At 37.0% G+C, this 25,900-nt stretch overlaps 1 protein-coding gene across 1 annotated transcript in view; it reads right to left on the reverse strand.

Annotated features, from left to right (window-relative positions):
* The window catches only part of CRPPA (CDP-L-ribitol pyrophosphorylase A), a 116,065-nt gene that overhangs the window by 34,596 nt on the left and 55,569 nt on the right, over nucleotides 1–25,900 (reverse strand). Inside the window, exons 6-8 of the mRNA XM_035901770.1 lie at nucleotides 7,003–7,100; nucleotides 2,169–2,258; nucleotides 1,393–1,485 (exon numbers count right to left, since the gene is read on the reverse strand). Of these exons, the coding sequence (XP_035757663.1) occupies nucleotides 1,393–1,485; nucleotides 2,169–2,258; nucleotides 7,003–7,100 (281 nt within the window). The remainder of the gene's footprint in view (nucleotides 1–1,392; nucleotides 1,486–2,168; nucleotides 2,259–7,002; nucleotides 7,101–25,900) is intronic.

The raw sequence follows: 25,900 nt of genomic DNA on the forward strand, positions 1-25,900 counted from the left end.
CACCTGGAGTACTGCGTCCAGCTCTGGAGCCCTCAGCACAAGAAGGACATGGAAGTGTTGGAGCGGGTCCAGAGGAGGGCCACAAAAATGATCCGGGGGCTGGAGCACCTCTCCTATGAGGCCAGGCTGAGGGAGTTGGGCTTGTTCAGCCTGGAGAAGAGAAGGCTGCGGGGAGACCTGATTGCGGCCTTTCAGTACCTAAAGGGGGCCTATAGGAAAGATGGGGAAAATCTTTTTAGTAGGGCCAGCTGTGACAGGACAAGGGGTAATGGTTTTAAACTAAACCAGGGTAGGTTTAGACTAGATATAAGGAAGAAGTTCTTTACAATGAGGGTGGTGAAACACTGGAACAGGTTGCCCAGAGAGGTGGTGGAGGCCCCATCCCTGGAAACATTCAAGGCCAGGTTGGACGGGGCTCTGAGCAACCTGATCTAGTTAGAGGTGTCCCTGCTCCTGTGGGGGGGTTGGACTAGATGACCTCTAGGGGTCCCTTCCAACCCAAAACATTCTATGATTCTATATATGGAATTATATTTTAAAAATCGTAATATATTGTTTTGTGTTATTGCTGGAGAGTGTAACAAATGTAGTCCAGAGGCACACTCCTTGTGACACATGGCATTAATGACACCCAATGTCATATGGCATAAATTCCACCCAGTACTTCTCATCCCTACCTATTAAGCCAGAAAACATGACAGAATTAATTGGATCTGGTTACATTGAGACTTTCAAACGTACTCATATTTTCTCCTTTTTATCAGTCTGAATAAAACAAAAGTCATGTACACCTTCAGCTGTCATCCACATGAACTGTTAAATTATTCTGGCAGCAATATTCAAATAATGAGAATTTCAGCCAAAAATACACTTCAAAACTTTTGCCACATACCAGAATAGATTTTTCAGTCTTACAACATCTCAATAAGTAAAGCACGTATTAAAGTTATACTGCAAAGTACTTCAAAGTTAATTTTTAATACTTGGACCAGAAAAGCAACAATAACTTTAAAACTTTTAATAAGCCACACAGCAGAGGAAAAAAAAAAGCCATTAATTCTGCTTCAACTGAGCATTCAAGCAGAGTACATCATTTGCAGCATCCCCAGCAGAGATGGAGCACAACAGCAAAGCAGGAGTTAACACGTCAATATGCCTACCCACAAGGAGTCTTTCACAGAAATACATAACTAATAAATTGTCATTTGCTAGTGTTGGATTATTTCCTGACAGCATGCAGTACATTTGCTGAAGTGCAAATCATGCTCTTTACAGTCCAATTTATAGTTCAAATTTACAATTTTATTCAGAGCTAGCAGCAGTTTAAACCTAGTCTAACTTTAAAAATATTTCATTAGATGCTTTCTACAGTAACTTACAGGAGTTACCTACCGAAATAAGGACAACTGGATATAAGAGAGGAACGTTTGATTTTTCCAACATATCCGCTAGTTGCTGGGTTTCTTGAATGGCATACTTTTTATCCTGAAAATAAACATGAAAATGAATTTTTAGAATTACTGAAAACATCAAACAATGATATCATAAAAATGGAACTCAAAGATCTGTTATTTACAAAAAAAGGTACATAAGTTTTTTGTTTTAGAGGGGTTTGGTTGGTTGGTTTTATTATATTTGTAACGCTTTTGTCTGGTAAAGTTATAGCTGTTTGAAAAAAATGAGATTAATAAAGCTACCCTTAAGAAATATATATTTAATAAGCTTAAGGGTCTTATTGGTCTCAGATATGGTTCATCTAAAACCTTCCTGTTCCCATACAGGGATCCAAATACAGATTGCATGGCATGCCTGTGTCCAAAATGGGAAACACTAATTTAGACCATGGTGGCAATGCACAGTTAAATGACATACCTCTTCTTGAGAGAATTCACTTTAATACAGTAGCTATGAAAGGAATTTTAAACTATTTTCAGTTGCATCCTTCTTGTTCAAGAATTCAGGGCTGGTTTAATAACATACCACAAGAGAAAGAACAGAATGGTATCTCAAAGGTCTAGTTCGGTGCACATCAGAAACACCAAATATCAGAAAGGGTACACCAAGACAACGGAAATAACAAACAATTTATCATTCAAATAGGTAATTATTATTATCCATTACTAATAAGTTTAAGTGCAAAACTAAAAGCATGCATCTTTACTACTTACATTTATGCAAACAAAATTGTAGCACTGTCCTGAAAAGATGTTTTGTAGATGGCTATCATTGTTGCTTAGAGATACTGATATAGCTTCAACCTGATTAGAAAAAAAAAAAAAAAATATTGCTATGTCATAAATTTGACTTCAGCCTTAACTATCTGCTAAAGCTTCCACCATTATGGCAAAGTTTGTTCGTTCAAATAATTTGAAACAGGCAATTATTATTTCCACTGTGAGAAATAAAAAGTGCTCAAATTTTTAGGTGACTCAACGGTGAAGCATGGAGTCCAACACCCTACGGAGTTTTCTGCAGGTTTTTTTCTGAAGTGTACTGTTAGGGGGAGCCATTCCAGAAACAGCCCTGGAAGCATCAGATGCTAGCACCGCTGCCTGGGTTAGGATGTTCAGCTGTTCCCAGAGATAAAAACACCGTTCATAGGATCAAGATGATCTAATGATTTAGACCTCACATTCTGAGAAAATCTCTGTAATATTCATATATTTTGTCCCTATGCAACTAAAAATAAAATAAATAAAAAAGTACATACGAAAAAACAAGTGCACAGGTATTACAGGATTCTGCATATGACAAGACCCACTTAGAGTTTCTCCTGAAATAATTTCCTCAATGAATACATTAAAATAGTCTTAATCACAGACATACTTATTTTGCAACAGTTAACTATACCAGCTAAGAAATGATCTTATCCTAAAAAAAATAAAAAGTAGATTCTACTACATTGTCAGCTTCAGGATTGCCTTAAGTAAAAGAGCAAACCAGGTAGCAGAAGGGGAATTTGTTCCCTAAGAGAAGGTAACACTCTTGAAGCCAAGACAAAAACTTTGAAAATAAGGCCAAAAAAAAAAAAAAAAAAAAAAAAAAAAAAAAAAAAAAAAAAAAAAAAAAAAAAAATCTTCACGTTGCTTCTATTAAACCAGCAAACCTCACTGTTCCACTGCTCAAATGAGCTTCACTTCTGCCCAGAAGACGTATTATATATAGCAGCAAACAACAGAAGTGATATACCACTGTGTTCCCTCGAAATGTCACTTAATGCACAATCCAACAGAAGTATCAAATACAACATTTAAAAAGGCTTTGCCCTGTTATCTCAGGCTGTACTTGTTTATTTTTGTAATACTTGGGGAGCCAAGTTGTTTGCATAGGAAGGTGGTTTGAAAGCCGAAAGTTAATATTTATGCACTAAAGATTTTAGAAACATTTTAGGTTGAAAATTTGATAACACAGCCCAAATTGTTGACATTTAGTATTTTAGAGAGATTTAAAAAAAATATAAAAAATCACAGAAGGCAAGAACTACTTAAAGTACTTTAAAAATGCAATACTCCAAAGCTCTCCTGGCTTGAACTTCTGCAGAAGTAAAATCATAAATCCCCAGAACCTTTACAACCTTGCACATACTTGGGTGAACAGGAGCATACCGCATGCCAGAGTCTTCTCAGAAGGTAAATGGAACATGACTCAAGGGAGAAGGCCTGCTTTTTTTTTTCCCTTGAGATATTACAATTCATGATGCTTAAGTATTCCTGAACATTTAAAAATTAATTTAGTGTGTTGGAGTTTTGATTTAACATGAACAATTTGATAAAGCAGTATACTGAGCCTTTGTTTTACAGCCATGTTATCCAGCAAAAATTAAATCAGATTTCTCTCTTGGAAAAGTAAGCACAGCTGCCTAAATAGAAGCTTCAATCCATTATCAATAAACTAAAATTAGTTCTTCCTCTATTTGGCATGTCAGTATCCTATGCAAAATTTCTTTTTTAATTAAAATTAATCAAAGTTATCAGCTACTTGGGAGAGCAAAAATTACGTAATACCACCACCTCAGTAAAAAGTGTTTGTCACATAATGTTTCAGTGTTTAAATAGAAAAAAAGTGTATGGATTTGCTTAATCACTTCTGGTCACTGTAGCAATTGATATTCAGCTAGCGTAAAGAAGCAGAGATGGTGAGCTTTTATAGACATGAAGATAGGGATAATAAATATGTTTTCTTTAATGTTTTTCTACTTATCAGATGCCCCGTGCTGAAGTTTCAACTTTATTCAACATCCACTTTCATAAAATCAAAAAATAATACCAGGATATTGGGAATCTGTAAAAGCTAGATAAATTATATTGGAATTTAAAATCACAATACCAATCCAGCAGATGGACAATGCAATGATTAAGAAATCAGTGAATTTCTACTAGTGAAACACCTGTTCATTTCCTAATTGAATAAACCAAATATTTTTATATACTGCTTGAGGATACTTATCCAGTCAAAAAAAATAACACACAACTTCATCCAGTTGATGACATTTCATGTGACAGGAGCACTTTGTCACTGAATAAGCAGGAGTACATAATTTCCAGGCACAGAAGAACACACCTTCAGCCCCCATTTAAGTTTACTTGCTTCAAAAGAAATGGCTAAATAACAAACTTGAGCAACAACTCAGCTGGTGTCTTTCATAGCAAGATTACTTCTGCAAAACAGTCATTTATTCATTATACAGTTTACAGTAACATTGATTAAAATACTCTTAAAATACTTTGCAAGCAGTAACTGTTGCCTTTTTCTTTTTAGAAAAGCTTTTATTTTCATCTTCTTTATTTCCATTTTCTTTATTTCATCAGTTCAATTTTTAAGCCTTTTTTCCCCTATTATTGGCATTATCATGTTATTGGAGTCTCTCTCAGAAATCCCTCTACAAAATTTCTTTTGAATTCTTCTTTAAGGATACATCTGTAAGTTAACAAATATCTTAAAAGAAAATATGGCTGCTACTAAGAACTAGAGTTTCAAAAGTATCTAAAATGTTAAAATATTGACCATAGTTAGGTTAAATTTCAGATAATATGGACTCTACTGAATTATTCCCAGTTAGTATCTTATTTAGATCAATTACCTTCCAATTAGCCCTTTGAAAAGGCCCAGCTTTCAGTGCGTATGTTTAGCTTGCTTAATTATCATGTTGTACAGAGTCTCTCTCGCAAAGTTCCTGTGCTTCACTTGAGAACTCATAGGCCAGTGGGTATATTCTTTCCAAGGTGCTTCAAATTTAGAAGTTCTGTATATTGGTAAGCTTAAAAATTAACTCTCAGAGATTTTACTATTTAAAAAGACACTCGATACATAAATGGTTTTTATAGATTTTCAATCTAAGGGTTCATAAAATGAATTACCAAGGATGTTTCAAAGAACAATACAAGACAGATCTTGATGGAGTTCTTTGGCAGGTGTCACTTTGCAGGAACGTTTCAAAAGTGTTGAAAAGAAACTTAACAATCAACTTCATTATGAGGAAAGACAACATGGATCAAAAAAAAGAGAAGAATGGTGCTAGAAATCATCAACTAAAACTGATTTGCTAGAGACATAATAAAATTCAGTGCCATATCAGTAGGAGTCCTTTCATTTATGCCCTCATTACCTTGTTCGTGGTTATTTTACATGTGCTTTATCCAAATGCACCACAGGTCCAAGTGCCTGACCAACGCAACAATTAACTGGTTTTGCAATAACAATTTGGAAATATGCTGTAATTTTAACTAGTTTTGGTGCCAGTCTGATTTGAGGTTTCTGAGTTTGGAGTCACAGTGTTGGCTGATCAAATATAACACATTCTTTGACTTCTCTTACTGGCTTGGAAATATCACTCATGGTATGATTAAAGTGGTTATATGCAAACGTAATATACAGATATAGATAACTCAACACTTAACGAAGTACTTTCTTTCTAATATGGGTAAGTGATGTCTTCCTAATAATTAGAGAATAGTTTTAAATGGAGAGAAAAAAAGGAAAAATAGCAAGAGATCTGGTATCAGTGAAATGGGGACATGCTCCATTATACAGCTATTCATACAAGAAAAGATCTTATTCAACTCTGCTAATGTAGATATTTAATAGATATAAAGCATGATTTTCCATACATTCTGTACAATTCTTTCCAAACAAAAACTGTAAGTACAATGTCAAATGACATTTCTAGATATAAAATAGCAATACAGGTTGCTACAGAAGAACATCCTAGTATTAACTAAGCACACAATGCAGAAGATCAGACATGAATAAAACCATTAGAGAAGTAACTGTGCAAATCAGGAAACCTGTATTGTTAAACAGCTATTCCCCATCTATTTCTCTGGGTAATAGAAAGACGTGATATCATCACATTAGATATAATTAAGAATCACCCCAAGATCAGTCAAGATTTGAGCAATTACCAAATGTTAATCACCTTTGGGAAAATGAAAATATGTGATAGTTCTATTAGTAGGAATAATGAAAAAGGAAAAGGTAGTTAAATGCCAGTAGAAAATTCCATCAATATCCTACAGCAAGTGCTTCAATGAGCATTTACTATGAGTGAAATGTACCCCTATCTCTCTGCAAAAAGGCTGATTAATTTGACTTTGCATTCGCAGCTCTGCAGGAAAACAACTGACTCTTTAATTGGTTCAGACTTTAATTCAGACTTCAAAGTAACAAAGCATTTCCTCTCTAACATATTTGTAACATTTTGGCCTTACTGAATTCATAAAATGTAAAGAAAATGGCTTCTCCGTTGTCTGGATCCAATTTCTCCTCTAATCTAATATATACATTTTAAGAGGATCTGTAAGATCCCCCTCTACAGCATAACTGGGCAGAAGATGCTTCTTTCTTGGTAACTTCCACACCTGGTGTTAATCCCTTGTAATAAATACTACAGTGACACAGGAGGTCTGTTTCTATATTCACATTATTTAGACCATTTCTTATGAGTTGTGACATCCAGAAACATTAAATTAATCATACAGTTGACAACCATAGAGTTGTACTTACTTTTATTTGGCTTTTCAGAGAGTCATGAAGAAGAAAAGCTACTTGTGCAACAGCTTCCTTCACATCAGTAATAACACAAACTTGTTGTGATAGGTTGTCTGTGATCAAGAAAAAAAAACCTTAGTATTTCATGGAAAGATAAATCAATCAAAATTACTAATCTGCTAAATATTACCCGCAATCCATATACTGCTGTCTCTTGACAGAACCTTTTCAACAGCTGTAAATTTAATTTTAAGATGACTTATTTCAAGGCACAGTTAATTTAACTACATAATTTATAACACATAGATCTCAAATATAAAATTCGTATTATATTTTATATGATTTTTTACAATGTGAAAAGATCACATAAGGCCTGTCCAGAAAGCCCATTTAAATAACGGACTTCTACGAAAAGGTATTTGTTCAGGTCCACATTAATGACACTAGATGACAATCAAGAAAATAACTTTCTGAAAACTTCACACTTATCCCTTTAACAGATCACTAAATGCAGTATCAACAATATTGAGACATGAGAAAAAAACCAAAAACAAAAACCAGGGGATAGTATAAATCCTCTTCCCAATAATATATACTACACAATAGTAAAAAACCAACCAAACAAACAAAAAAACCCCCACAAACAAAAAACCCACTATTGAAGATACTGAAGATACTGTTCAGGGAGACAGCAGATATCAACTCAATATGAAAAAAGTTGCAGAGTCAGTGACAAAGATCTTTGCATAGAGAACTTCATAGATCTTTTACTGGTGGGGGAAAAAATACAATATTTTGTTGACACCAAGAACAACAGTTTCAAGTTATTGCCTGATCTGCTCCATAAAGCAAGTATTTCAGAAAATTAGTATTCTCTCTTATTATTGACTACAGTTTCAAGATTCAATGAACATATTCCTTTCTTTAAGCAAACAAATCAAAATAATTCAAGCCTGGGACTCTCACTTCTAATTCAGGATTTTATCCTTTAGAAGTTGAATTAATATGTAGACCAAAACACAAGATTTCCAATGTCTTTGGGATAGCTCTTCCATAAGCAGCTAGAAATTTCATAAATGTAAAGTCTAATTATGTTTAAAGCAGACTTCAATAAAGCTTCAGGGACAGAAATATACCAAACACCACCACAAAATAAATCAGTAGTGAAAGACATAAAAGAAATTATAAAAATATGGCCTAACTGCTCTTCAAACAAGTCTGAATATAAAGATACATATTTGTTGCATGTGGAATTTTTTTTTTTTTATAATTACATACCGCACAATAAGTTCAATCAGATGCATTACTTAAGTAAACATCTCCCTTTCTATTGTAAACTCAAAGACATCTTTACAAAAATAGATGTACAGACCTAAAAGTTAATTTTAAAACTGCTGCAGAGTTAACATCATTGGAAAATTACTTGTGATTCTGAAACAATTTTTTGTGAGCAGGAAAAGTGAATTAATCACTGAGGATCTCAAAAATAATTACAATGATTTTATGAATCATGGGCATTTATTATGTCCAATATTTATAACGTGACAACAAAAACAGTGGTAGCAACTGGCTTTGTATTAAGTTAGCAAGAATGGGGAGGGAGGAAGAAAGAGAGAGAACAATAAACATCTGCTTATAAACCATCACAACTAGATGAAAGCGAAAATTAAAAAAATGCATGGCCAGTTCTCACAGGACTGGAAATCACAGGATACCACAACTGTGGGAGAAATTATCTTCCCATAGATTCACTGGGCAAAAACATATACTGAACATGCATCAAAGTTGGCTTCTACTTAATACAGAATAACTTTGCAGTCTAAAAAATGGGTCAATGGGAAACCATATTGAATTAATTTCTTATCAGCAGAAAGAAACCGTTGGGTAGATTGGAATCAGAGCAAGAACCACTTGAACAGATACACTGCAGATACAAGATCGATGTACATAATAAACCAGACTGGCATATCAGATTTCAAGAACTCAGATTCTACTGAACTAAGTAATTTAATGAAGAAGGTCAGATTGGAGCTATTACAAAATTCCACATGTGGAAGAAGCCTGTGGAATCCAAAAAGGCACCGTAACTTACGCCCAGACAGTTCTTTTTAAAAAGAAGTCAGTTATCAACAGCAAGTGGCAAAAGTCACCTCACAAGAGGCTGCTCGAAAACTGCAACTACTGATGTCATTCTGGCACTCTGACAAGGCCGATTTAGGTATTAACATGATCCAACTTTCTCTTACCATGTCCAGTATAGTCCCAGATACTAACTGTAGATTGAACAGTTCCATTAACTGGGTATAGTGAGGATCGATCTTAAGATCCCTCAAAGTAAACCTGTCTGATCCTGGTGCTGTGTTCTTACTCATCTCTTTGATGTTTTTTGAGATTTCTTTTGCCATGATCATGGCTTCAAATGCCAAGTTGTTCGCCTGGCCAATGGTTCTGGAGACACCCAAGCCCTTGAATGTTGCCATCAATTCCCACCTTAACTTGACCACTTCCTGTCCACACCTCAGGGATTCCACATCATCCAGGATGATACCGGCAAGTTTCCTCTCTATCAAGGTGAAACAGCCACCGGAATTGTAGGAATTGCCCCTGCTTCTTGGCCCTCCTCTTCATCCGCTCCTTTGGTGGTTCTGAAGGAGTAGCCCTGAGAGCCACTCGGTACTTTGGACCATGGCCTGCTTTCAACCCAGTGGACTTCGCTCACAGGCACGAAGCCCATCTCACTCCAGCTCCCTTAAACCTCTAACTTCCTGTAATGTAAATGAGGAAGGAGAGACTCCTACCAAAAAAGTAAGATCTGCATGTTGAATTTAATAAAGAAGAAAGCAAAATTGAGTGAAGTGTAAAAAAATGTATTTCTAATCTGGAGGAGGAATGTAATGTTATAGGGGGAAGTCTATTAATCAAGTATGAAAAAACTAAAGTAATGACAATACACACATTGAAAAGATGCTGCATGCTTTTAAATGATTGAGAAGAATGATTTCCCAGACTTCCTTTACTCATCATTTATAAAATCATCATAGCAGAACAACAGTTCTGTTCTTTTCGAGGTTTAAAACTGAATTTCCATTTAAGTCCCAACTGTTCTAAGTGGTCATAAAGATCTACATGTTAATTTAGACGGTCTGTACCTTTGCTGTATCGTGGGAGGGAAGGCTGAGTGGAGCCTTCCTCCCCGAGACTGCCTGCGTCCCACCTCTGGTAAGCTGAAGGCACTCTCCATCACTCAGAGCAATCACACTGAACCCAGTGAGCACAGCTGGAGTGCTGGCTCCTAACTCCACAGATTTCACAAGTTCCGCTGACTGCCAGTAAAGCTAACCGTGGGCACCATTTCATTCCTGGGTCTCAGAAGTCTGTTTGGGTGAACGAAACTGTCATTCTGGAAAGTCACATCATGGCTGTGTCACAAAGAATTCTAATACCCAGCTAACAAAATTTTGTTTTTCATTGGACCGCTGGATAATTCAAGCTGGAAGGGACCTCAGGGAGGTCTCCAGTCCAAACTCCCACTTAAAGCAGGATAGCCCATGAGATCAGGCCTGGTTGCTCAGCCCCTTGCCCCGCTGGCACTTGAAAACATTTGAGGACAGAGATTGCACAATCTCTCCAGGCAACCTGTTCACTGCTTGATTGTCCTCACGGTGAAAGAGTTTTTCCTTTGTTTGAGTTGGAACTTCCCTTGGTTCAGTTTTTGCCTGTCTTGTCCTCCCACCATGCACCACTGTCCTACTTTTCTTCCCTACTTTCACATCACACCTTCCTTTTCATCTGCTCAACCTTTTATTTTGGTTTTTTCCTCTCGCTATTACATTACCTATCAAAATCACTCTCTTGCTTTGGCTTCCTCTTCCTCTACTTAGTTTAAACTTATTTCCCTGGAAACCTCCTCTTCCCAATACATGTGTCTCATTTACTCTCAGCTTCTTTCCAGCTGTACCTGATTATGGAGTAACACTCCCAATACTGCATCACATTTAACATCCACTCAGAGCATATTTTTTGCATAAAATTTAAAACAGTTAAAACTTTACCCTGCCAAATTCTGTTAGGCTAAACATTAAATTTCTCTATCAGGAAAGGGGTAGGAATTTTCTTCATTACAGATAAATGATACAGGATTTCAGAATTTGTTCTATTAAACCTCCTTCTCTCGCCAGTAAACTTAACTTTCAATTTTTTATATCCTGAAAGCTTTAGATCACATTATTTAGTAACACCTGTTACAGTCTTTATACTAGAATCTCACCCAAAATTATAAATTAAAATGTGTGCATGTTTATGGAACTACCTTAGTTAGATAATGTACTAAGTGTACTCTAACAAATGACTTAAAAGTTTACCCTGAAAAGCATGCCACAAACAAGCAGCAATTAAAATAATACTTTGAATAAAGACCATAAATATCATATCCTAGGGAATTAACACTATAAGAATAAAAATGCATCTGAATGGCAAATAGCTTTTAGCCTACAGACATATTTTTTTTTCTCTTAATTGCACGTATATGTGTACACATACACTTCTTTTTGTAAACATATGTTCATACCATGCCATACTTGATCTGTCATTACAATTCCTAATATTTTGGAAGCACATCCTATTCATCAAAATGCTTTTGAAGTTTGCAGTGAATTGATAATAGCAAATTAATTTATCAGAATTCCATTTTCACTTCTTACAAAGCAATGGCTTGACTGGTCTGGAAACTCAGTATGGTTCTCCCAGGTATTTTTAGTATCTCAGAACAGAGGTGTTTCTACCACTGTAAACACAAGAAAAATGAAATATGTACTGCCAAGCATTTAGTTCATTCATGCTCAACAGAATGAGTTTAAATTATTATTATTCGTCTAACATAGGTAACCAAAAATACCTAACAATTTTTTGTTTACCCATTCCACTTTTCTCTGTAGCCACAGAAACCAAAAGCCAAATTTGACACTGCCCCTACCAATATTAGTATACAAGAAGGAGAGGAAGATTTTGTGGTAGAAGACACGGAAGAGGGTTGTTTTCACTTGATAATAACTATTCTGGGGAGTACCTCCCCACCTGCCAGTCTATTTCTTTGCCTCACAGAAGAGAACAGCAGCCACTGGTTAATGAGCATGCCCAGGAAAAAGCAGCCTACCTCAAGTAAGATAGCTGTCCTTTGATAAACAAGGCTCATGTAATTACTTCTTTTTTAAGTAAAAAGTCACATAGGTTCTTCATATAACACAAAACATAGTATGTAGCTCCCAGCAGTCATAAACAGTTTGAAGGCATTACAATATTTTTCTTGGCACTTGCAAAGTATAATTGCATCTACATCAGCAGATACCTATTTAGCCAAAGGTGAGGGCAAAATATCCGATCTGCAAGTGCCTGTTCTTGTGAAAAAGTTACTGCAGAAAAAGGATCCTTAAGAAAAGAAAAAGGAGGAAGAGAGAGAGTCAAACTCTAAGTTAAAAACTTCTACTGAGAAGCATCATTCAAAGTTTACATGTTGAAACTAGAGTTCAAAGATACCTACCCTGAAGGCAGTAGTCCTAATGGAAATTTTTTAGGATGTTTTGTATTAGCCTGATCTTAACTACATTTCTAGATGAGTCACCCTTATTGTAAGACGATGTTTTCTTACTTCAAGACTATTAAAAATAGGCGTGTGCCACCTTGTCTGCATACTCTGCAAGTTCATACCTGCTTAACTAAAGAAAAGCATTAAGTTTACTGTTAATAAAACAAATAATGTTAGGACTCCGACTTTCATAATACACTTGTAAAAGAGACTTGAGGAAGTAAGCAAATTAATGACATGTTTTAAGAAAACACTCTCAAAAGATAAATAACTCTGTCTATTTACATTAGTGAAGTGTTTCTTTGTATTGCCTTGAATATGAATGATATATACACATATAAATATCTAAAATACAAGAACGTATGTATGCATATATGTTTTTCTTACTTCCACCTGAGTCAAGTTTAGCAAGCTGAAATTTGTCAGGCATTACACCTCATTAGGCCAGCAGTTAAAAATCTAGCTGTGCTTCTGTGAAACATTTGGGAATCGTTACTTAGGTAGAATTACATTTGTAATATAGCTGACTGAAGAAACAGTCTCATAATTATAATCACGTGATTAACTCTATTTTTTTCAGGCATCATTTAATTGCCAAACACTTCTTACCAGAATCCTTTTTCTTGTATTTAATTTGATTAATTACAGAATTATAATTTAATATGTGGACAATAGACAGAAATCCAAGAGTATCTCAAAAATAAACAGAAAAGCAAAGTAACAGTCAAACTGAACCACAAGGAACCTGTTACTTAGCAAACTGTCCAGAGACATAAGTGTAACCTTAATATTCCAGCATAAAAAATTAAGTATTTAAAGATCTGTTGAAGTTCATAATTCAAAGCAAAAAAAATTACTATTTGAAACCAGATCGGGAATGGTTGGATGAATAATTCTCATGAAAACAGATATTTTTAATACAGCTTAAATGGATTTTCTAAATAAAACTAACAGGTTAACAGAAAAGATAACTCATTCTCTGAAGTTCAAGGGAACCAAGTTTCAGTCACTAATAAATGCAACTGTAGATGACACGAAATTTGGAACTGTAGCCACAAAACTAAATGTGTACACTCAGAAGTCCTTCACCACTGCTGAATTCATCCCGTGATAAAATGTGCATCCAGCAAAGTAAATTGCATCACTTAATAATAAAGAAATCAGTTGTGAAGATCAGAACATTAGTGGGGAGCTGGGGTAAGGCCAGTGCCCTTAGCGCCCTATACCCTCCCAGCCCATACATTTTAGCTTCTGGGACATCTCCAGAGGACCTTGACGGCATGCAAAGTAGCAGGCCGAGAGCTGGTGACTTGCAACCCAGCCTTACAGTGTCATGCAGGACCTCCCCTTCAGGCACTCTGGGTGGCCTGAACCTGGAGTCTGACTCCGCCCCAGTATGCGATACAGGGCTGTACTATCCCGTGCGCAATGCTGCATTTCAGTCCTGTGTCCTCTTTAACAACTTGACACAAAGAGCCATCATGTAGAGCACCATCCCATGGGTAACACCATTTCCACCCAAAGTGATACACAGTGTCAGGAAGAGGCACCCTCTTCTCCATATAGGTAGGAAAGATTGCTGCCAGCTACACTCAGCAAGGTTGCAGACACACTAGCATCCAGTGCCAGGCAAAAGCAAAAGAAAGGGGGTTTAACAGGCAAAAGATAATAAATTCCACATGGGAAGGCAGGTATTCCTGCCATAAATGTGCCTTTCTGGAGTTCCTGGCATCTCATCATCATCCCAAAGACAGAAAAGGAAAAGGGAAGGAAAGGAAAAAGAGGAAGTAGATACCCAGAAAACCCATCCCTGAGGACGCCTCTAAGGGGGAGCAGTATCTGAAAATCCACAACCACGTGGGTCTCGTGCGAGCCACAAGTAACACATTAGTACACTGGGGACTTCTGCTAGTCAGACTTGTATCTCTAACCCACCAGAATCAGCAGAAGGTCCTTCCTCTCCAGAGACCATTACTGAAACCATCAGAAGAAACATTGCATGCCACTTTCTTGCAGTGGTTGTTTCTCTGCCAGTCTCCATGACACACTCCCATGACATGAGCAGGTCCGTAACACAGAAGCTCACAAACAGCGGTGAGTATCTACAACAGGGCAGACAACTACCTAAGTTGTGGGAAAAAGCACAAAAGGGTACTGACAAGTAGGAGCACTTCATATAGCACCATGTAGTGGGTACTGAACTCTCGGGAAAAGCAGAAACTGTGGTACAAGTCAATTATTCAGCTAGTTGGAAAGGCCTAAATGAGCATGCCTTGGCTTGTAGGATGGTCACCGTTCTGGAAGGTTGAAGGTTTCCCATAGGCACAGCACAACACAGCTATTAAGATTTCTTCTGTAAAACTAACAACCATAAGACTAAATAATGCAGCATGGGGGAGTACAGCAGGATGATACTCATTAAGACAAAAAATATATTCTCCCTCTAAATATGCTTTCCTTTAAGTGTGGCATGAACTGTGAATAAAATGCTTGCCTAATATTAATTTACATGGCTCAACTGTCCACTACAAAAATAAGTCATAGAATCATAGAATGCTTTGGGTTGGAAGGGACCCCTAGAGGTCATCTAGTCCAACCCCCCCACAGGAGCAGGGACACCTCTAACTAGATCAGGTTGCTCAGAGCCCCGTCCAACCTGGCCTTGAATGCTTCCAGGGATGGGGCCTCCACCACCTCTCTGGGCAACCTGTTCCACCACCCTCATTGTAAAGAACTTCTTCCTTATATCTAGTCTAAACCTACCCTGGTTTAGTTTAAAACCATTACCCCTTGTCTTGTCACTGCTGGCCCTACTAAAAAGATTTTCCCCATCTTTCCTATAGGCTCCCTTTAAGTACTGAAAGGCCGCAATCAGGTCTCCCCGCAGCCTTCTCTTCTCCAGGCTGAACAAGCCCAACTCCCTCAGCCTGTCCTCATAGGAGAGGTGCTCCAGCCCCCGGATCATTTTTGTGGCCCTCCTCTGGACCTGCTCCAACACTTCCATGTCCTTCTTGTGCTGGGGGCTCCAGAGCTGGACGCAGTACTCCAGGTGAGGCCTCACCAGAGCAGAATAGAGGGGCAGAATCACCTCCCTCGACCTGCTGGCCACGCTTTTCCCGATGCAGCCCAGAGTACGGTTGGCCTTCTGGGCTGCCAGCGCACATTGCCGGCTCATGTCCAGCTTTTCATCCACCAGCACCCCCAAGTCCCTCTCGGCAGGGCTGCTCTCGATCCTTTCTTCCCCCAGCCTGTACTGATACCGGGGGTTACCCCGACCCAGATGCAGGGCCTTGCACTTGGCCTTGTTGAACCTCATGAGGTTCACACAGGCCCACCTCTCCAGCCTGTCCAGGTCTCTCTGGATGACATCCCGTCCTTACGGACATATACTGCTTCCCCTTCCTGAACTCATGCAACGCAGCAAAAAGCAAATCTAAACTTCAATGAACTTAAAGTACAGTTTTTCATACAGACCAGGCATAATAAAGACCACTGTGGTTGCTGAAGCAGATACATTGCATGCTGCCACAGTAACAGAATATTAGGTAAGTAAAGTAAGGGATTAGCCTGATATACCTACATAAGCTACATAAACTTTTTATCATAACTAACAACTGGAAAAGATTGTGTTGGCTTTAGTGAAAATAAAAGCCATGATAACATCATGAAATACACATGTAAAATGGGTATCTATGAAGAGAATGACTGGTCATTTACACCCTTTTTGCTCCAGTTACAAATAGAAAGAGTTAAACTCAGTGAATGTTCCTTTCATTTGAATAAGCTGCATCCTCATTTTCTACTCAAGCAGTTTTAGAGAAAGCTACTTGGAATGGATCTTATTTTTTAAATAAATTTTAAATAATCTTCTTTAATGACGTATGAAATTATTGAAGCTCTTATAAACACAGGAACATGGAAATTCGTCTGCATGAAGGTTGCACCATGGTTTCAGGTTTATCATTTTTTTGGTAAGAAATAGTGTGTAATAAACTATAAAGAAGAAATGGCAGTACTGATTAAAAGAATACAAGGAGTCACCTTTATAAGGATGAGAGGCAGCAGAGGGAGAGCACAGAAACCTTTTTTTCACATTGTGTTCATTTCTAATTTCCCCACGAGAAGCGTGATGACTCAGTTCTCACCTTCACAAGAGCTGCTCTGTAATGATGGGGATATGTAGGGAAGGAGGCATAAGCAAACCGGACTGCTGAGTGACAGGAGCAGGGTGCTGTCTCCTTCTCTAGCTACATAAAGCAACGTATTTTACATAAGGTGCCCATCTGGCATTCTCCTTGCCTACTACAGAAGAACGTATCTAGTAAGGGATCAAATAAACTGCAACAAGATTGGACATATAAAATCAGCATGCTTTTTGTTTTTTCTTTTCCTTTAAAGTTTACACACCATCAGTACATCCTGAAGGTCCTCTGAACTAAACAACTCATAAATATTTGAGTAATACTAAATGATACAATTCAACAGACTTGCCTTTGTATTACAGAAGTAGTACAGTCTACAGTTAAGTTCAAGGAAAACGGAAATGAAAATGGGTGTACTTGATCCAGTAATGACTGATAAATTGACATTAAATATTGAGAGCATACATGGTAAATAAATATGAAAAATACACAGGAAAGGGGAAAATAAGATCAAAGTTACCACAGAACTGAGTTTGCTGAGGTTTTTTCCAAGTTGAACCTTTTGTCAAGGTATGATTCACATAGTACATTCATTGAGCTGATTCATGGTATTTACATCATGTTATGCTGGCATTACTGGCTTCAGCAAGCTTGCGTAACGGAACTACAACAATTCTTGTTACAGCAAATATTTACAAATATTATAACAAAACAGCACATCCAAGCAGCTAAATCAGCTTTCTACATTTCCTTATTAACATTACCATCAGAGGGAATTTCTCTTTGACAGTCTCTGCTATACAGTTAATACTTAAAATTACAGATAATACTTAAAAGAAGTCTATACTGTAAACACATGCATACACTCTATTAGGATTAGGAATTCAGTGAGAACAGTGTAATGGGATCTATATTTAGACTGGAAAAAAAGAACTTCAATTTTTTTACATAATTACTTTTTGCACTTCTGAAAGATTGGAAGCTTCCCTTTTTTCCATTGATCACCATTCAAGGTGAAGTATAGTTCCAATTCCTATTCATCAAGGAGATAAAATCATTACTTAATTTTCTATCATACTGTACCATGAAATCCCTCTTTTGCATATCAATTCATTCTATTAACTATTTTTTTGTCTTATGAGTCATTTTGCTCATATAACAATAACAATATTTGAGCTTTTAGAATTTATGTTCAAACCGAATTATTTTATCCAAGGAAAGATCACTTTAAATGAAAACTACTATGTACTTTTCCAAAGGTACAAGAATTTCAGAAAATTAAAAAATGCTTTGATAATCAATGAGCCAATTCAAGAACTTATCTAGATTTTGTTTGTGAAAAACTTTATATAAACAGAATTCATTCTGCCATTAAAAGTTTGTAAATATCCAATAGCTATCAAAAAATAAGTGGACAAAAAGGAGAAACTGTGTATTTTGAATTTTTTTTCCAGTTTAAGTCAGATCATATCCCCATTTTCAAAACTTCCCATAAGCTTGCATAAGTTAAAAATACTGTTCTGAAAATATTAATCCAAGTAATTTCTGAGATTAAATACTATTTTCAGTAACTCAATAAAAACTGATGAAAAATGGCATTTCTAAGCCAAGAGATGCTCCTATCAGCAATCTCACCTGAACAAATGATTCCTAGGAAATCAAGGGCGGACAGACAGTCTCTCTTCCAACTTCCCAGCTTTCTAATAAAAACCCTGAGAATCCTAAGAATTTCTGGGGTTTCCAGATGTATAAATGGAATTGCCTGTATTTCAGTGTGTGTCCATTGCTTGTTCTCCTTTTGCTGAACACCACTGTGAGTCTGGCTCCATCTTCGCTCTGCCCCATTTTGCATTTATACAGATTGCTAAGATCCCTGAGCCTTCTCCATGCATAATGGTCTGAGTTCTCACAGCATCTCCTCATAGGACAGATGCTCCACTACCTTAATCATCATGGCCCTTTGCTCAACTCTCTCCAGTATGACCATGTCTCTCCTCCAGACGGGAGCCTCAAATTGGACCCAACACTCTAGATGTGACCTCACCAGTGCTGAGCAGAGGGGAAGGATGACCTCTCTCAACCTGCTGCAATGCTCTGCCTACTGTAGCCCAGGAGGCTGTTGGCCGCCTTTGCCATAAGGGTGCATTGCCAGATCCTGTTCAATTTTTTTGTCCACCAGGATGCCCCAGGACCTTTTCTGCAGAGCTGCTTTCCAGCTGGCCAGCCCCTAGCCTGTAAAGGTGCTTCCCAAGTGCAGGAGTTTGCATTTCCCCTTGCTGAATTTCATGACACTCCTGTTCACCCGTTTCTCCAGCCTGTCAAGGTCCTTCTGAATGGCAGCATATCCACCTGGTCTATCAACTACTCCTCCCAATTTTGCATCATCTGCAGACTTGCCGAGGGTGTGCTCTGCCCTATCATTCAGATCATTATTAGAGATTTTAACCAGCACTGACCCCTACAGTAGACCACTAGCAACATGGCTCCAGCTGGACTTTACTGTTTGAGCCTGGCAGTTCAGCCAGTTTTCAATCCACTTCACTGTCCACTTTTCTAGGCTTTACTTCACCAGTTTGTCAATGAGAATGTCACGGGAGATAATGTAAAAAGCCTTGCTGAAATCAAGACAAACCATATCCACTGCTCTCTCATCCACCAGGCTAGTCACTGTAGAAGGCTATCAGGTTGGTCAGGCATAATTTCCCCTTTGTAAATTCATGCCGACTACTCCCAGCCACCTTGTCTTTAACAGGTTTGGGAATCCTAAGCTAGAGGAGTGTGAAACCTCCAAGAATCTTACTCAAAAAAAGATTTTCAAAAATTCGCTCATTCCCTGTCAAAACGAGAACTGGCAAGCTTTCTGAGCCCTATCGCCTTGCTACATGCCTGAAAAATGTAGTCAGGTAGTTCTAGCAATACATATAATACACAGTATTTGCCCACTGTAGTAACCAGGAACTTCAAACCTGTTGCGTTCCTGGAGGTCTACAGAAGCAGCATGCAGAATACCACAGCGGTATCTAAGCTCTGTTTGAGCTGTCTAGCTTGTCTACAGTGACAGAGATGATCTTAGCATGGTCTAATTTACCCAAACCAGAAGCTAAGCCAATACTGGATCTTGTAACAACACATGAGCCACCAGAGTGAACAACTAGCCAGTCACTCACCATGCCCTAATAGGACATAGGGTTGTCTCTGTTTTTCTTAAATAGGACCATGCTCTTTGGAAATATATATTCAATCCAAAGGGAACTCCCTTTCCCTTCATCAGTTTCTGGGCTTTTTATCTTTCAGTTCTCATTAAGGAGCCAAGCAAGGGTGCCTATCAGTTTACAATAACCATCAGTGTGCTCGATATACAGTACTTAATGTAAAAAGGAAGAGCTCCTGTTTTTAGATTGAGTTGATCTAGACAAAGACAAAATCTAGTCTTTATGTTAATGAAACCACTGTTACCAGTACAGGAAAGGGTTAAAAACCAGTTCAACTAAGTATTTATAAGTTAATGGAATACCTCAATATCATACAATCGCTGTATCAATTTAGGTAGAAAGTTGCTGTATGAAAAAAGAGTGAAGAGCCCTAACGAGTTAATATGTAATTTTCAGTCTACTACTTAGATTAGAAAGATGGAGCATATTCAGAATTGAACTGCAAATGAAAGAAAAAATTGTCTATTCCTTATAAAGTCATTCAAAATTAATCTCTGTTTGACTCTGTAATATACACAGCTTTTTATAAGGTTCTCCATTCTAAGAGAAGTAAATAAAGGTAAATAATGCATAGCATAAGTATTCCAGTGAACAGGCTAAAATAACTTATCTAAGCACATTTTATTCATCATAAAACTTTTCTTAAAGACATCTAAAACTATAGCACACAAGATTCTTAATTAAACTCAGGAATATGCAAACTGACAGCCACAAGGACAAATACATACCCTTAATAATCGATTCAGCTGCATACAGATCCCGCTTGTAGGTCACCTAAAGGACAGACAAGCCTCATTAGATTTAACACAGCAGGAAGGAATGTATAACCAATGAAACAATGCCCCAAAGGCAATTTTTTACATATGAAATACTATAAGCAAATGATATTGTCAATTTCTTAATTCTGGTAAAATATTACTGGCAAGTCATGAGAACAGAAGTTGCAGAAATTACCAGAGACTCTTGATAAACCTTTCTTTAAATACTTAGATCTGCTTAGAAGCCACTTGAAACCTAAAGCTATTTTTAACCCTTTGAGGAATCAAAAACATGATATTGCATCTATATGCACACATCCATTCTACTCTATAATTTTATTGTGAAATAGGTTCATTTTTTATAGAACTTGTGATCAAATGACAGCCAGGGAGAAGTCTCGTTATTTCTTTTACTAATATAGGTGTAATTTTTCAGTAGCACAAGACTATTACTGTTAATGACAGTCCAGTTAATCATTGGGAGTCAGTGAGACTATAGTAGGATTAAAAAACATCAAGATTTTCTTGAAGACATTAACCAGATCAAGTTAGATGTACAGTAAGATGCTGAATATTTAGTTGGTACTTGCAAAAAATACCTTTCATATCTGCCTTTGTACCCTCGTGGTGGTTGAAGTCCCAGTATTAGGCTTTGCAAATAAAGTAACAGAAAACTAAAGACAGCATCTACCCAAGACATTAACAGTCTTTACAATGACATGCAGTGACATGAACTGATATACGAATAACTCCTAAATATTTGTCTTTGGTTTTACTGTAACTTCCTTTTATGTTAAATAAAATATTACTGGATTTTCTGCATTTGTTTCTCTAGAGTCTGAATAACTTTTTTATTTCTTTTTAAATGGACTGAATAGGATTCCAAAAGCTTTAGTGCTGCAAAGTAAATCTTAGAGCAGAACATACCATTGCAGGTATTAGTATTTTAGTCTCCAAGTAAATGATTATTTGATTTTAACAAAAGGATTCTTGTAACTGCTTTCCTTTCCATCTCATAAATTAAGCTGTATATTGTAGTTAGAAACAGATGAACAATATTACCTTTCTCATTACTCATAATTTCTCCAACGAATTACATTCTTTTAAAATTAAAAATGAACTTATTTCCCTAGAGCTTGTCCTGTAGGACAAGCAGCCAGAAAATGAATCTAGCCTGAGAAATCTTAGGTGTCTGAGTTTGCATACTGTTGGGAAGAATCCATGTCTTGAACTTATATTTAAGGATAAAAAAAATTATTGAGCGATTAATTTTGCTGCAAGGTTTCTTTCTAATTACGTGTTTCTAGAGGGCTTTTATACTGAACTTTCCATAAACCTGTAACAGACTACCATCTAAAAACCTTTCAAGAAACAAGACTATCTAAGCTCTGTCAAAAGTGATCTCATGTACTCTAAGGTTCACTGTCTCTTTGAGGTGCAAAAGTATTTTTAAACAGTCTGATTTTAAAAAGAAGTTACTTTATAAAGTAGGTCCAGTCTTCAAGAAAACAGTACAGAGGACTAAAAATTAAGAATGAACCTTTAAAGTCACTTCTGAAATTCTGAGCCAGACATTAGCAAATACTTATTAGGATCGTTTCCTAGAGAAGTAAGTCACCTGAGACTTTATCAGACTATGAATATACATTTCTTTCATAATCTTTGATCCTATAAACTAATTTCAGATAAAAGCTCCTATAAGCTTTATGAAAATAGTAAAGTTGACAGACAGAAAAACCCTGCCAGCTACCACAGGTGACCACCACTTACCAGTCAGGGAGGGAAGGATGCTCTATATCTCTTCCAATATTGAATATGATGCTAAATCCAACCAAAGTTTCTCTTAAGGTATGGATATTCATAACGTCACTGGATTTTCTTGTGTCCATTAAGTGGTGTTCTTGCAATTTAGATAAGACTTATTCAAAAGGCAGGCAACCATGACAGACACACCCTTTGGTTTAATTCTAGCCATTGATTGTTTCAGTATGAATTTGTTTTAAGCAACTTTTAAGGCTAGTCAACACAACAGTTTATTGTTCTGAGCAGCTATACTGCTGCATCTCTAGCTTTACTAAAGTGGATTTGCATTCTAGGCTCACCCCAGCTGGAAGGAATTCAGATCCAGCCAAATCAACCAGGAAGAATACTTTAACTACCACTCTACACCAGAAACAAAGATGGCACTCTCCACTCTCACAGCCCAGGTGAGGTGCAAAAATCACTGGAAAGAGAGCAAGCAAGAAAAATGACACACGGGAGTTCTCTCTCACTTTGCAGAAGAGATATCTTTGCCTCATCCATTTCTGTTTTTTCAATATCACATTACTAAGCTAAATCTCTACAGACTTATTAAATTACCATTTAATCTTTTTCATGTTCTTCTCTGAACCTTCTCTATGTATCAACAGTTGCACAGAGCTTGAATCCAGATTTGGCCACAGCATTCTAGATGCACTTGTAATACTAGGACATCCATTTCTAATTTCATATTCTTGGGTTTATATCTGTGGCTGACATAAGGTATTTTGCCCACAGTGGAAACTTGCTATCCTCTATGATTCCTACACAACTTTCAAAGTCACTGCCTTCCTAGAACAATTCTCTAAATACAGACTATACTTTCTTATTGTTTCTACAAAGCTTCATTATATTTGGCTACAACAAAAAGCATACCTTTTGTTTAAATTGTTTGCCAAGCAATCCTTACCAATGTTACTTCTGATCAATTATATTTTTATTTACAAATCCTTAAATCTTTGTGTTGTCTGCAAACTTTATCAGACAAATGTTAAATAGCTTAGAGACAATAACAGTTTCTGCAGAACTATATGTGGTGAGAATTATCTTTTGAAACATATATCCAATTTTTAATCTATTTAATGAGGACTAGTACAATTACAGACATCTACTTTTAATTAAGATGCCACATAGTAACAAGTCAAACTTCTGCCAACCATACATTTTATCAGCACTACCATTTTTATCAGCCAAGACTATAATCTTGTAAAAAAGGCCTGAAGTCAATTTCACAAAATAAATAAATTCCATCTTGGTTGACATTATTTACATTAGTCCCCTAACTATTTATTAATCAAGTTCTGCCTGTAGCAGTGCACCCTTTTGTTCTGTTGATCAATATCAAACTCACAGGCTTCTGATTGCTCGGATTCTCTTTGTGTGACAATGTTTAAAAGCCTTCTTCAAACTGAATTAGCTTGATGAACATTTCAGATTTACAAAACTGTATGTTAAATGCAAAAACATAACTCTATATCAAACAAATACAATAAAATTATGGTCACATACACAAAATGGACTGCATTTTAGCTTAATGAAGTATTTCCCTCTGTCTTTCTGAGTTATCACACAGATCTCTTTTGTATGGGATATTTTTGTAGGACTGGAAAATAACCTGTTGCTTTTAGAAATGGTGAGGATTTCTCGCACTATCAGCATTAAGTCTTCAAATGTGTCTCAATCTTTTAGAAGTGTTCTTACAATGCAGTTGTCATCTGCATTATACACACGCATATATATATTAGACTTCAAAAATTACATTCTGTTACATGATTTTATATTTTATTGAAGAGGATATTGCCCGAAAACATTTATGGTCATTTTGTTTCAAAGGTGTCAAGAACAGAGAAACTGAAAATGTGGTGTTGATAGAGTCATTCTGTTTCCTTTTTTTGCCAATCTTACAAATAGTTATAGAGTAACTACATTTAAAATAGAACTTATAAATATTTATAACACTGAAGTAATTAGAATGTTCCTGCCAGGTTATTGTCACTACAAAGAATGATTTTAATTTTGTAATTTGTTAGCGGAAAGTAAACAAACTATCTCTTCCTTTAGCACCAATGGTAAGTGACTTTGGAATGTTACTTTTTCTAATGCACTGCAAGTAGACAGCGCTCAGGTAGAATTAGAGTTAATTCAAGAAAAGAGTATATATGCATATGTAAGTAACTTTTTCCCACAGCTTTGAGTCATTTAATGTTATCTAGGTTGTGCATCAAATAAACTGAATTCCTGCAAATATCAATCAGATCTGCTCTTTAAAGATTCAAGGTCCACATAGGATGAAACTCGTTTGTAATACTTGGACTTTAGAAACTGTTCTCCACCTGTTAATTGACTGCATTTTTTGTTACACATCCTCTGAAACCTCAGTTGAACAATGATTATTTATTTCAGTTCTCATTTATCTGGATGGAATATCTTTTTGCCTCTTGTCAAAAAAAAAAAAAAGACTGGGAACACATCAGTTCTTGGAATATGAAATATAATTTACCTAGGCATTGAAAAGCCTTAAAGAAAAAACCCAACGTATTACAAATTACATTATTCTGACAGCTAAGGAAAGACAATTCTGCTTCTGAAAGGTAATTAGTAACAAACAGCAATAGCTCCTAACCATTTTGTAAGCAAGCATCACTTGAGAAAATCATCAGTCTTCTGCACTTCATCAGATTGCACAGACTGAGCATGCGTGATCAGTTCTTTAATGGTACCACTCCAAGTCACCTGCCAAACACCCTGGTACAGAGTGACCAATACCACGGTGCTATTCAAGCAGGAAGGAACTATCTTCCTCTGTACCTTCTAATCCGATAGGAGTATTTGCTGCAGAAATAATTTACTATTTTACAGACCTTCTCATTTTTATGCCTTTGATTTTGAATGTCTTCACAAACCACAGAAGACACCAATGACTTTTAGCTACAAAATAAGACAGGAAATAGGATGTGAGAAGGTCTGAGTACTTAAATGATATAGCACCAGTGTCTGTGTGTATACTATATATAGCGTATTTGCTGCTCTGCACCACAGTATCTGCACATAAACGGCTGCTGTTGCTCCTCCCCACCAGTGGTGCAGGGGGACAGGGAACAGGGGTTGCAGTCAGTTCATCACATTGTCTCTGCTGCTCCTTCCTCCTCACACTCTTGCCCTGCTCCAGCATGAGGCCTCTCCCACGGGAGACAGTCCTTCGTGAACTTCTCCAGAGTGAGTCCTTCCCATGGGCTGCAGTTCTTCACAAACTTCTCCAGAGTGGGTCCCTTTCCACAGGGTGCAGTCCTTCAGGAACAGACTGCTCTGCTCCAGCGCGGGTCCCAAGCAGTTCATAAGCCCTGCCAGCAAACCTGCTTCAGTGTCAGCTCCTCTCTCCACAGGTCCTGCCAGGAGCCTGCTCCCGCGCAGGCTTCCCAC

The sequence above is a fragment of the Egretta garzetta genome, unplaced genomic scaffold (genome assembly GCF_000687185.1).
Source record: "Egretta garzetta isolate BGI_Z169 unplaced genomic scaffold, ASM68718v1 scaffold629, whole genome shotgun sequence".
NCBI lineage: Eukaryota > Metazoa > Chordata > Aves > Pelecaniformes > Ardeidae > Egretta > Egretta garzetta.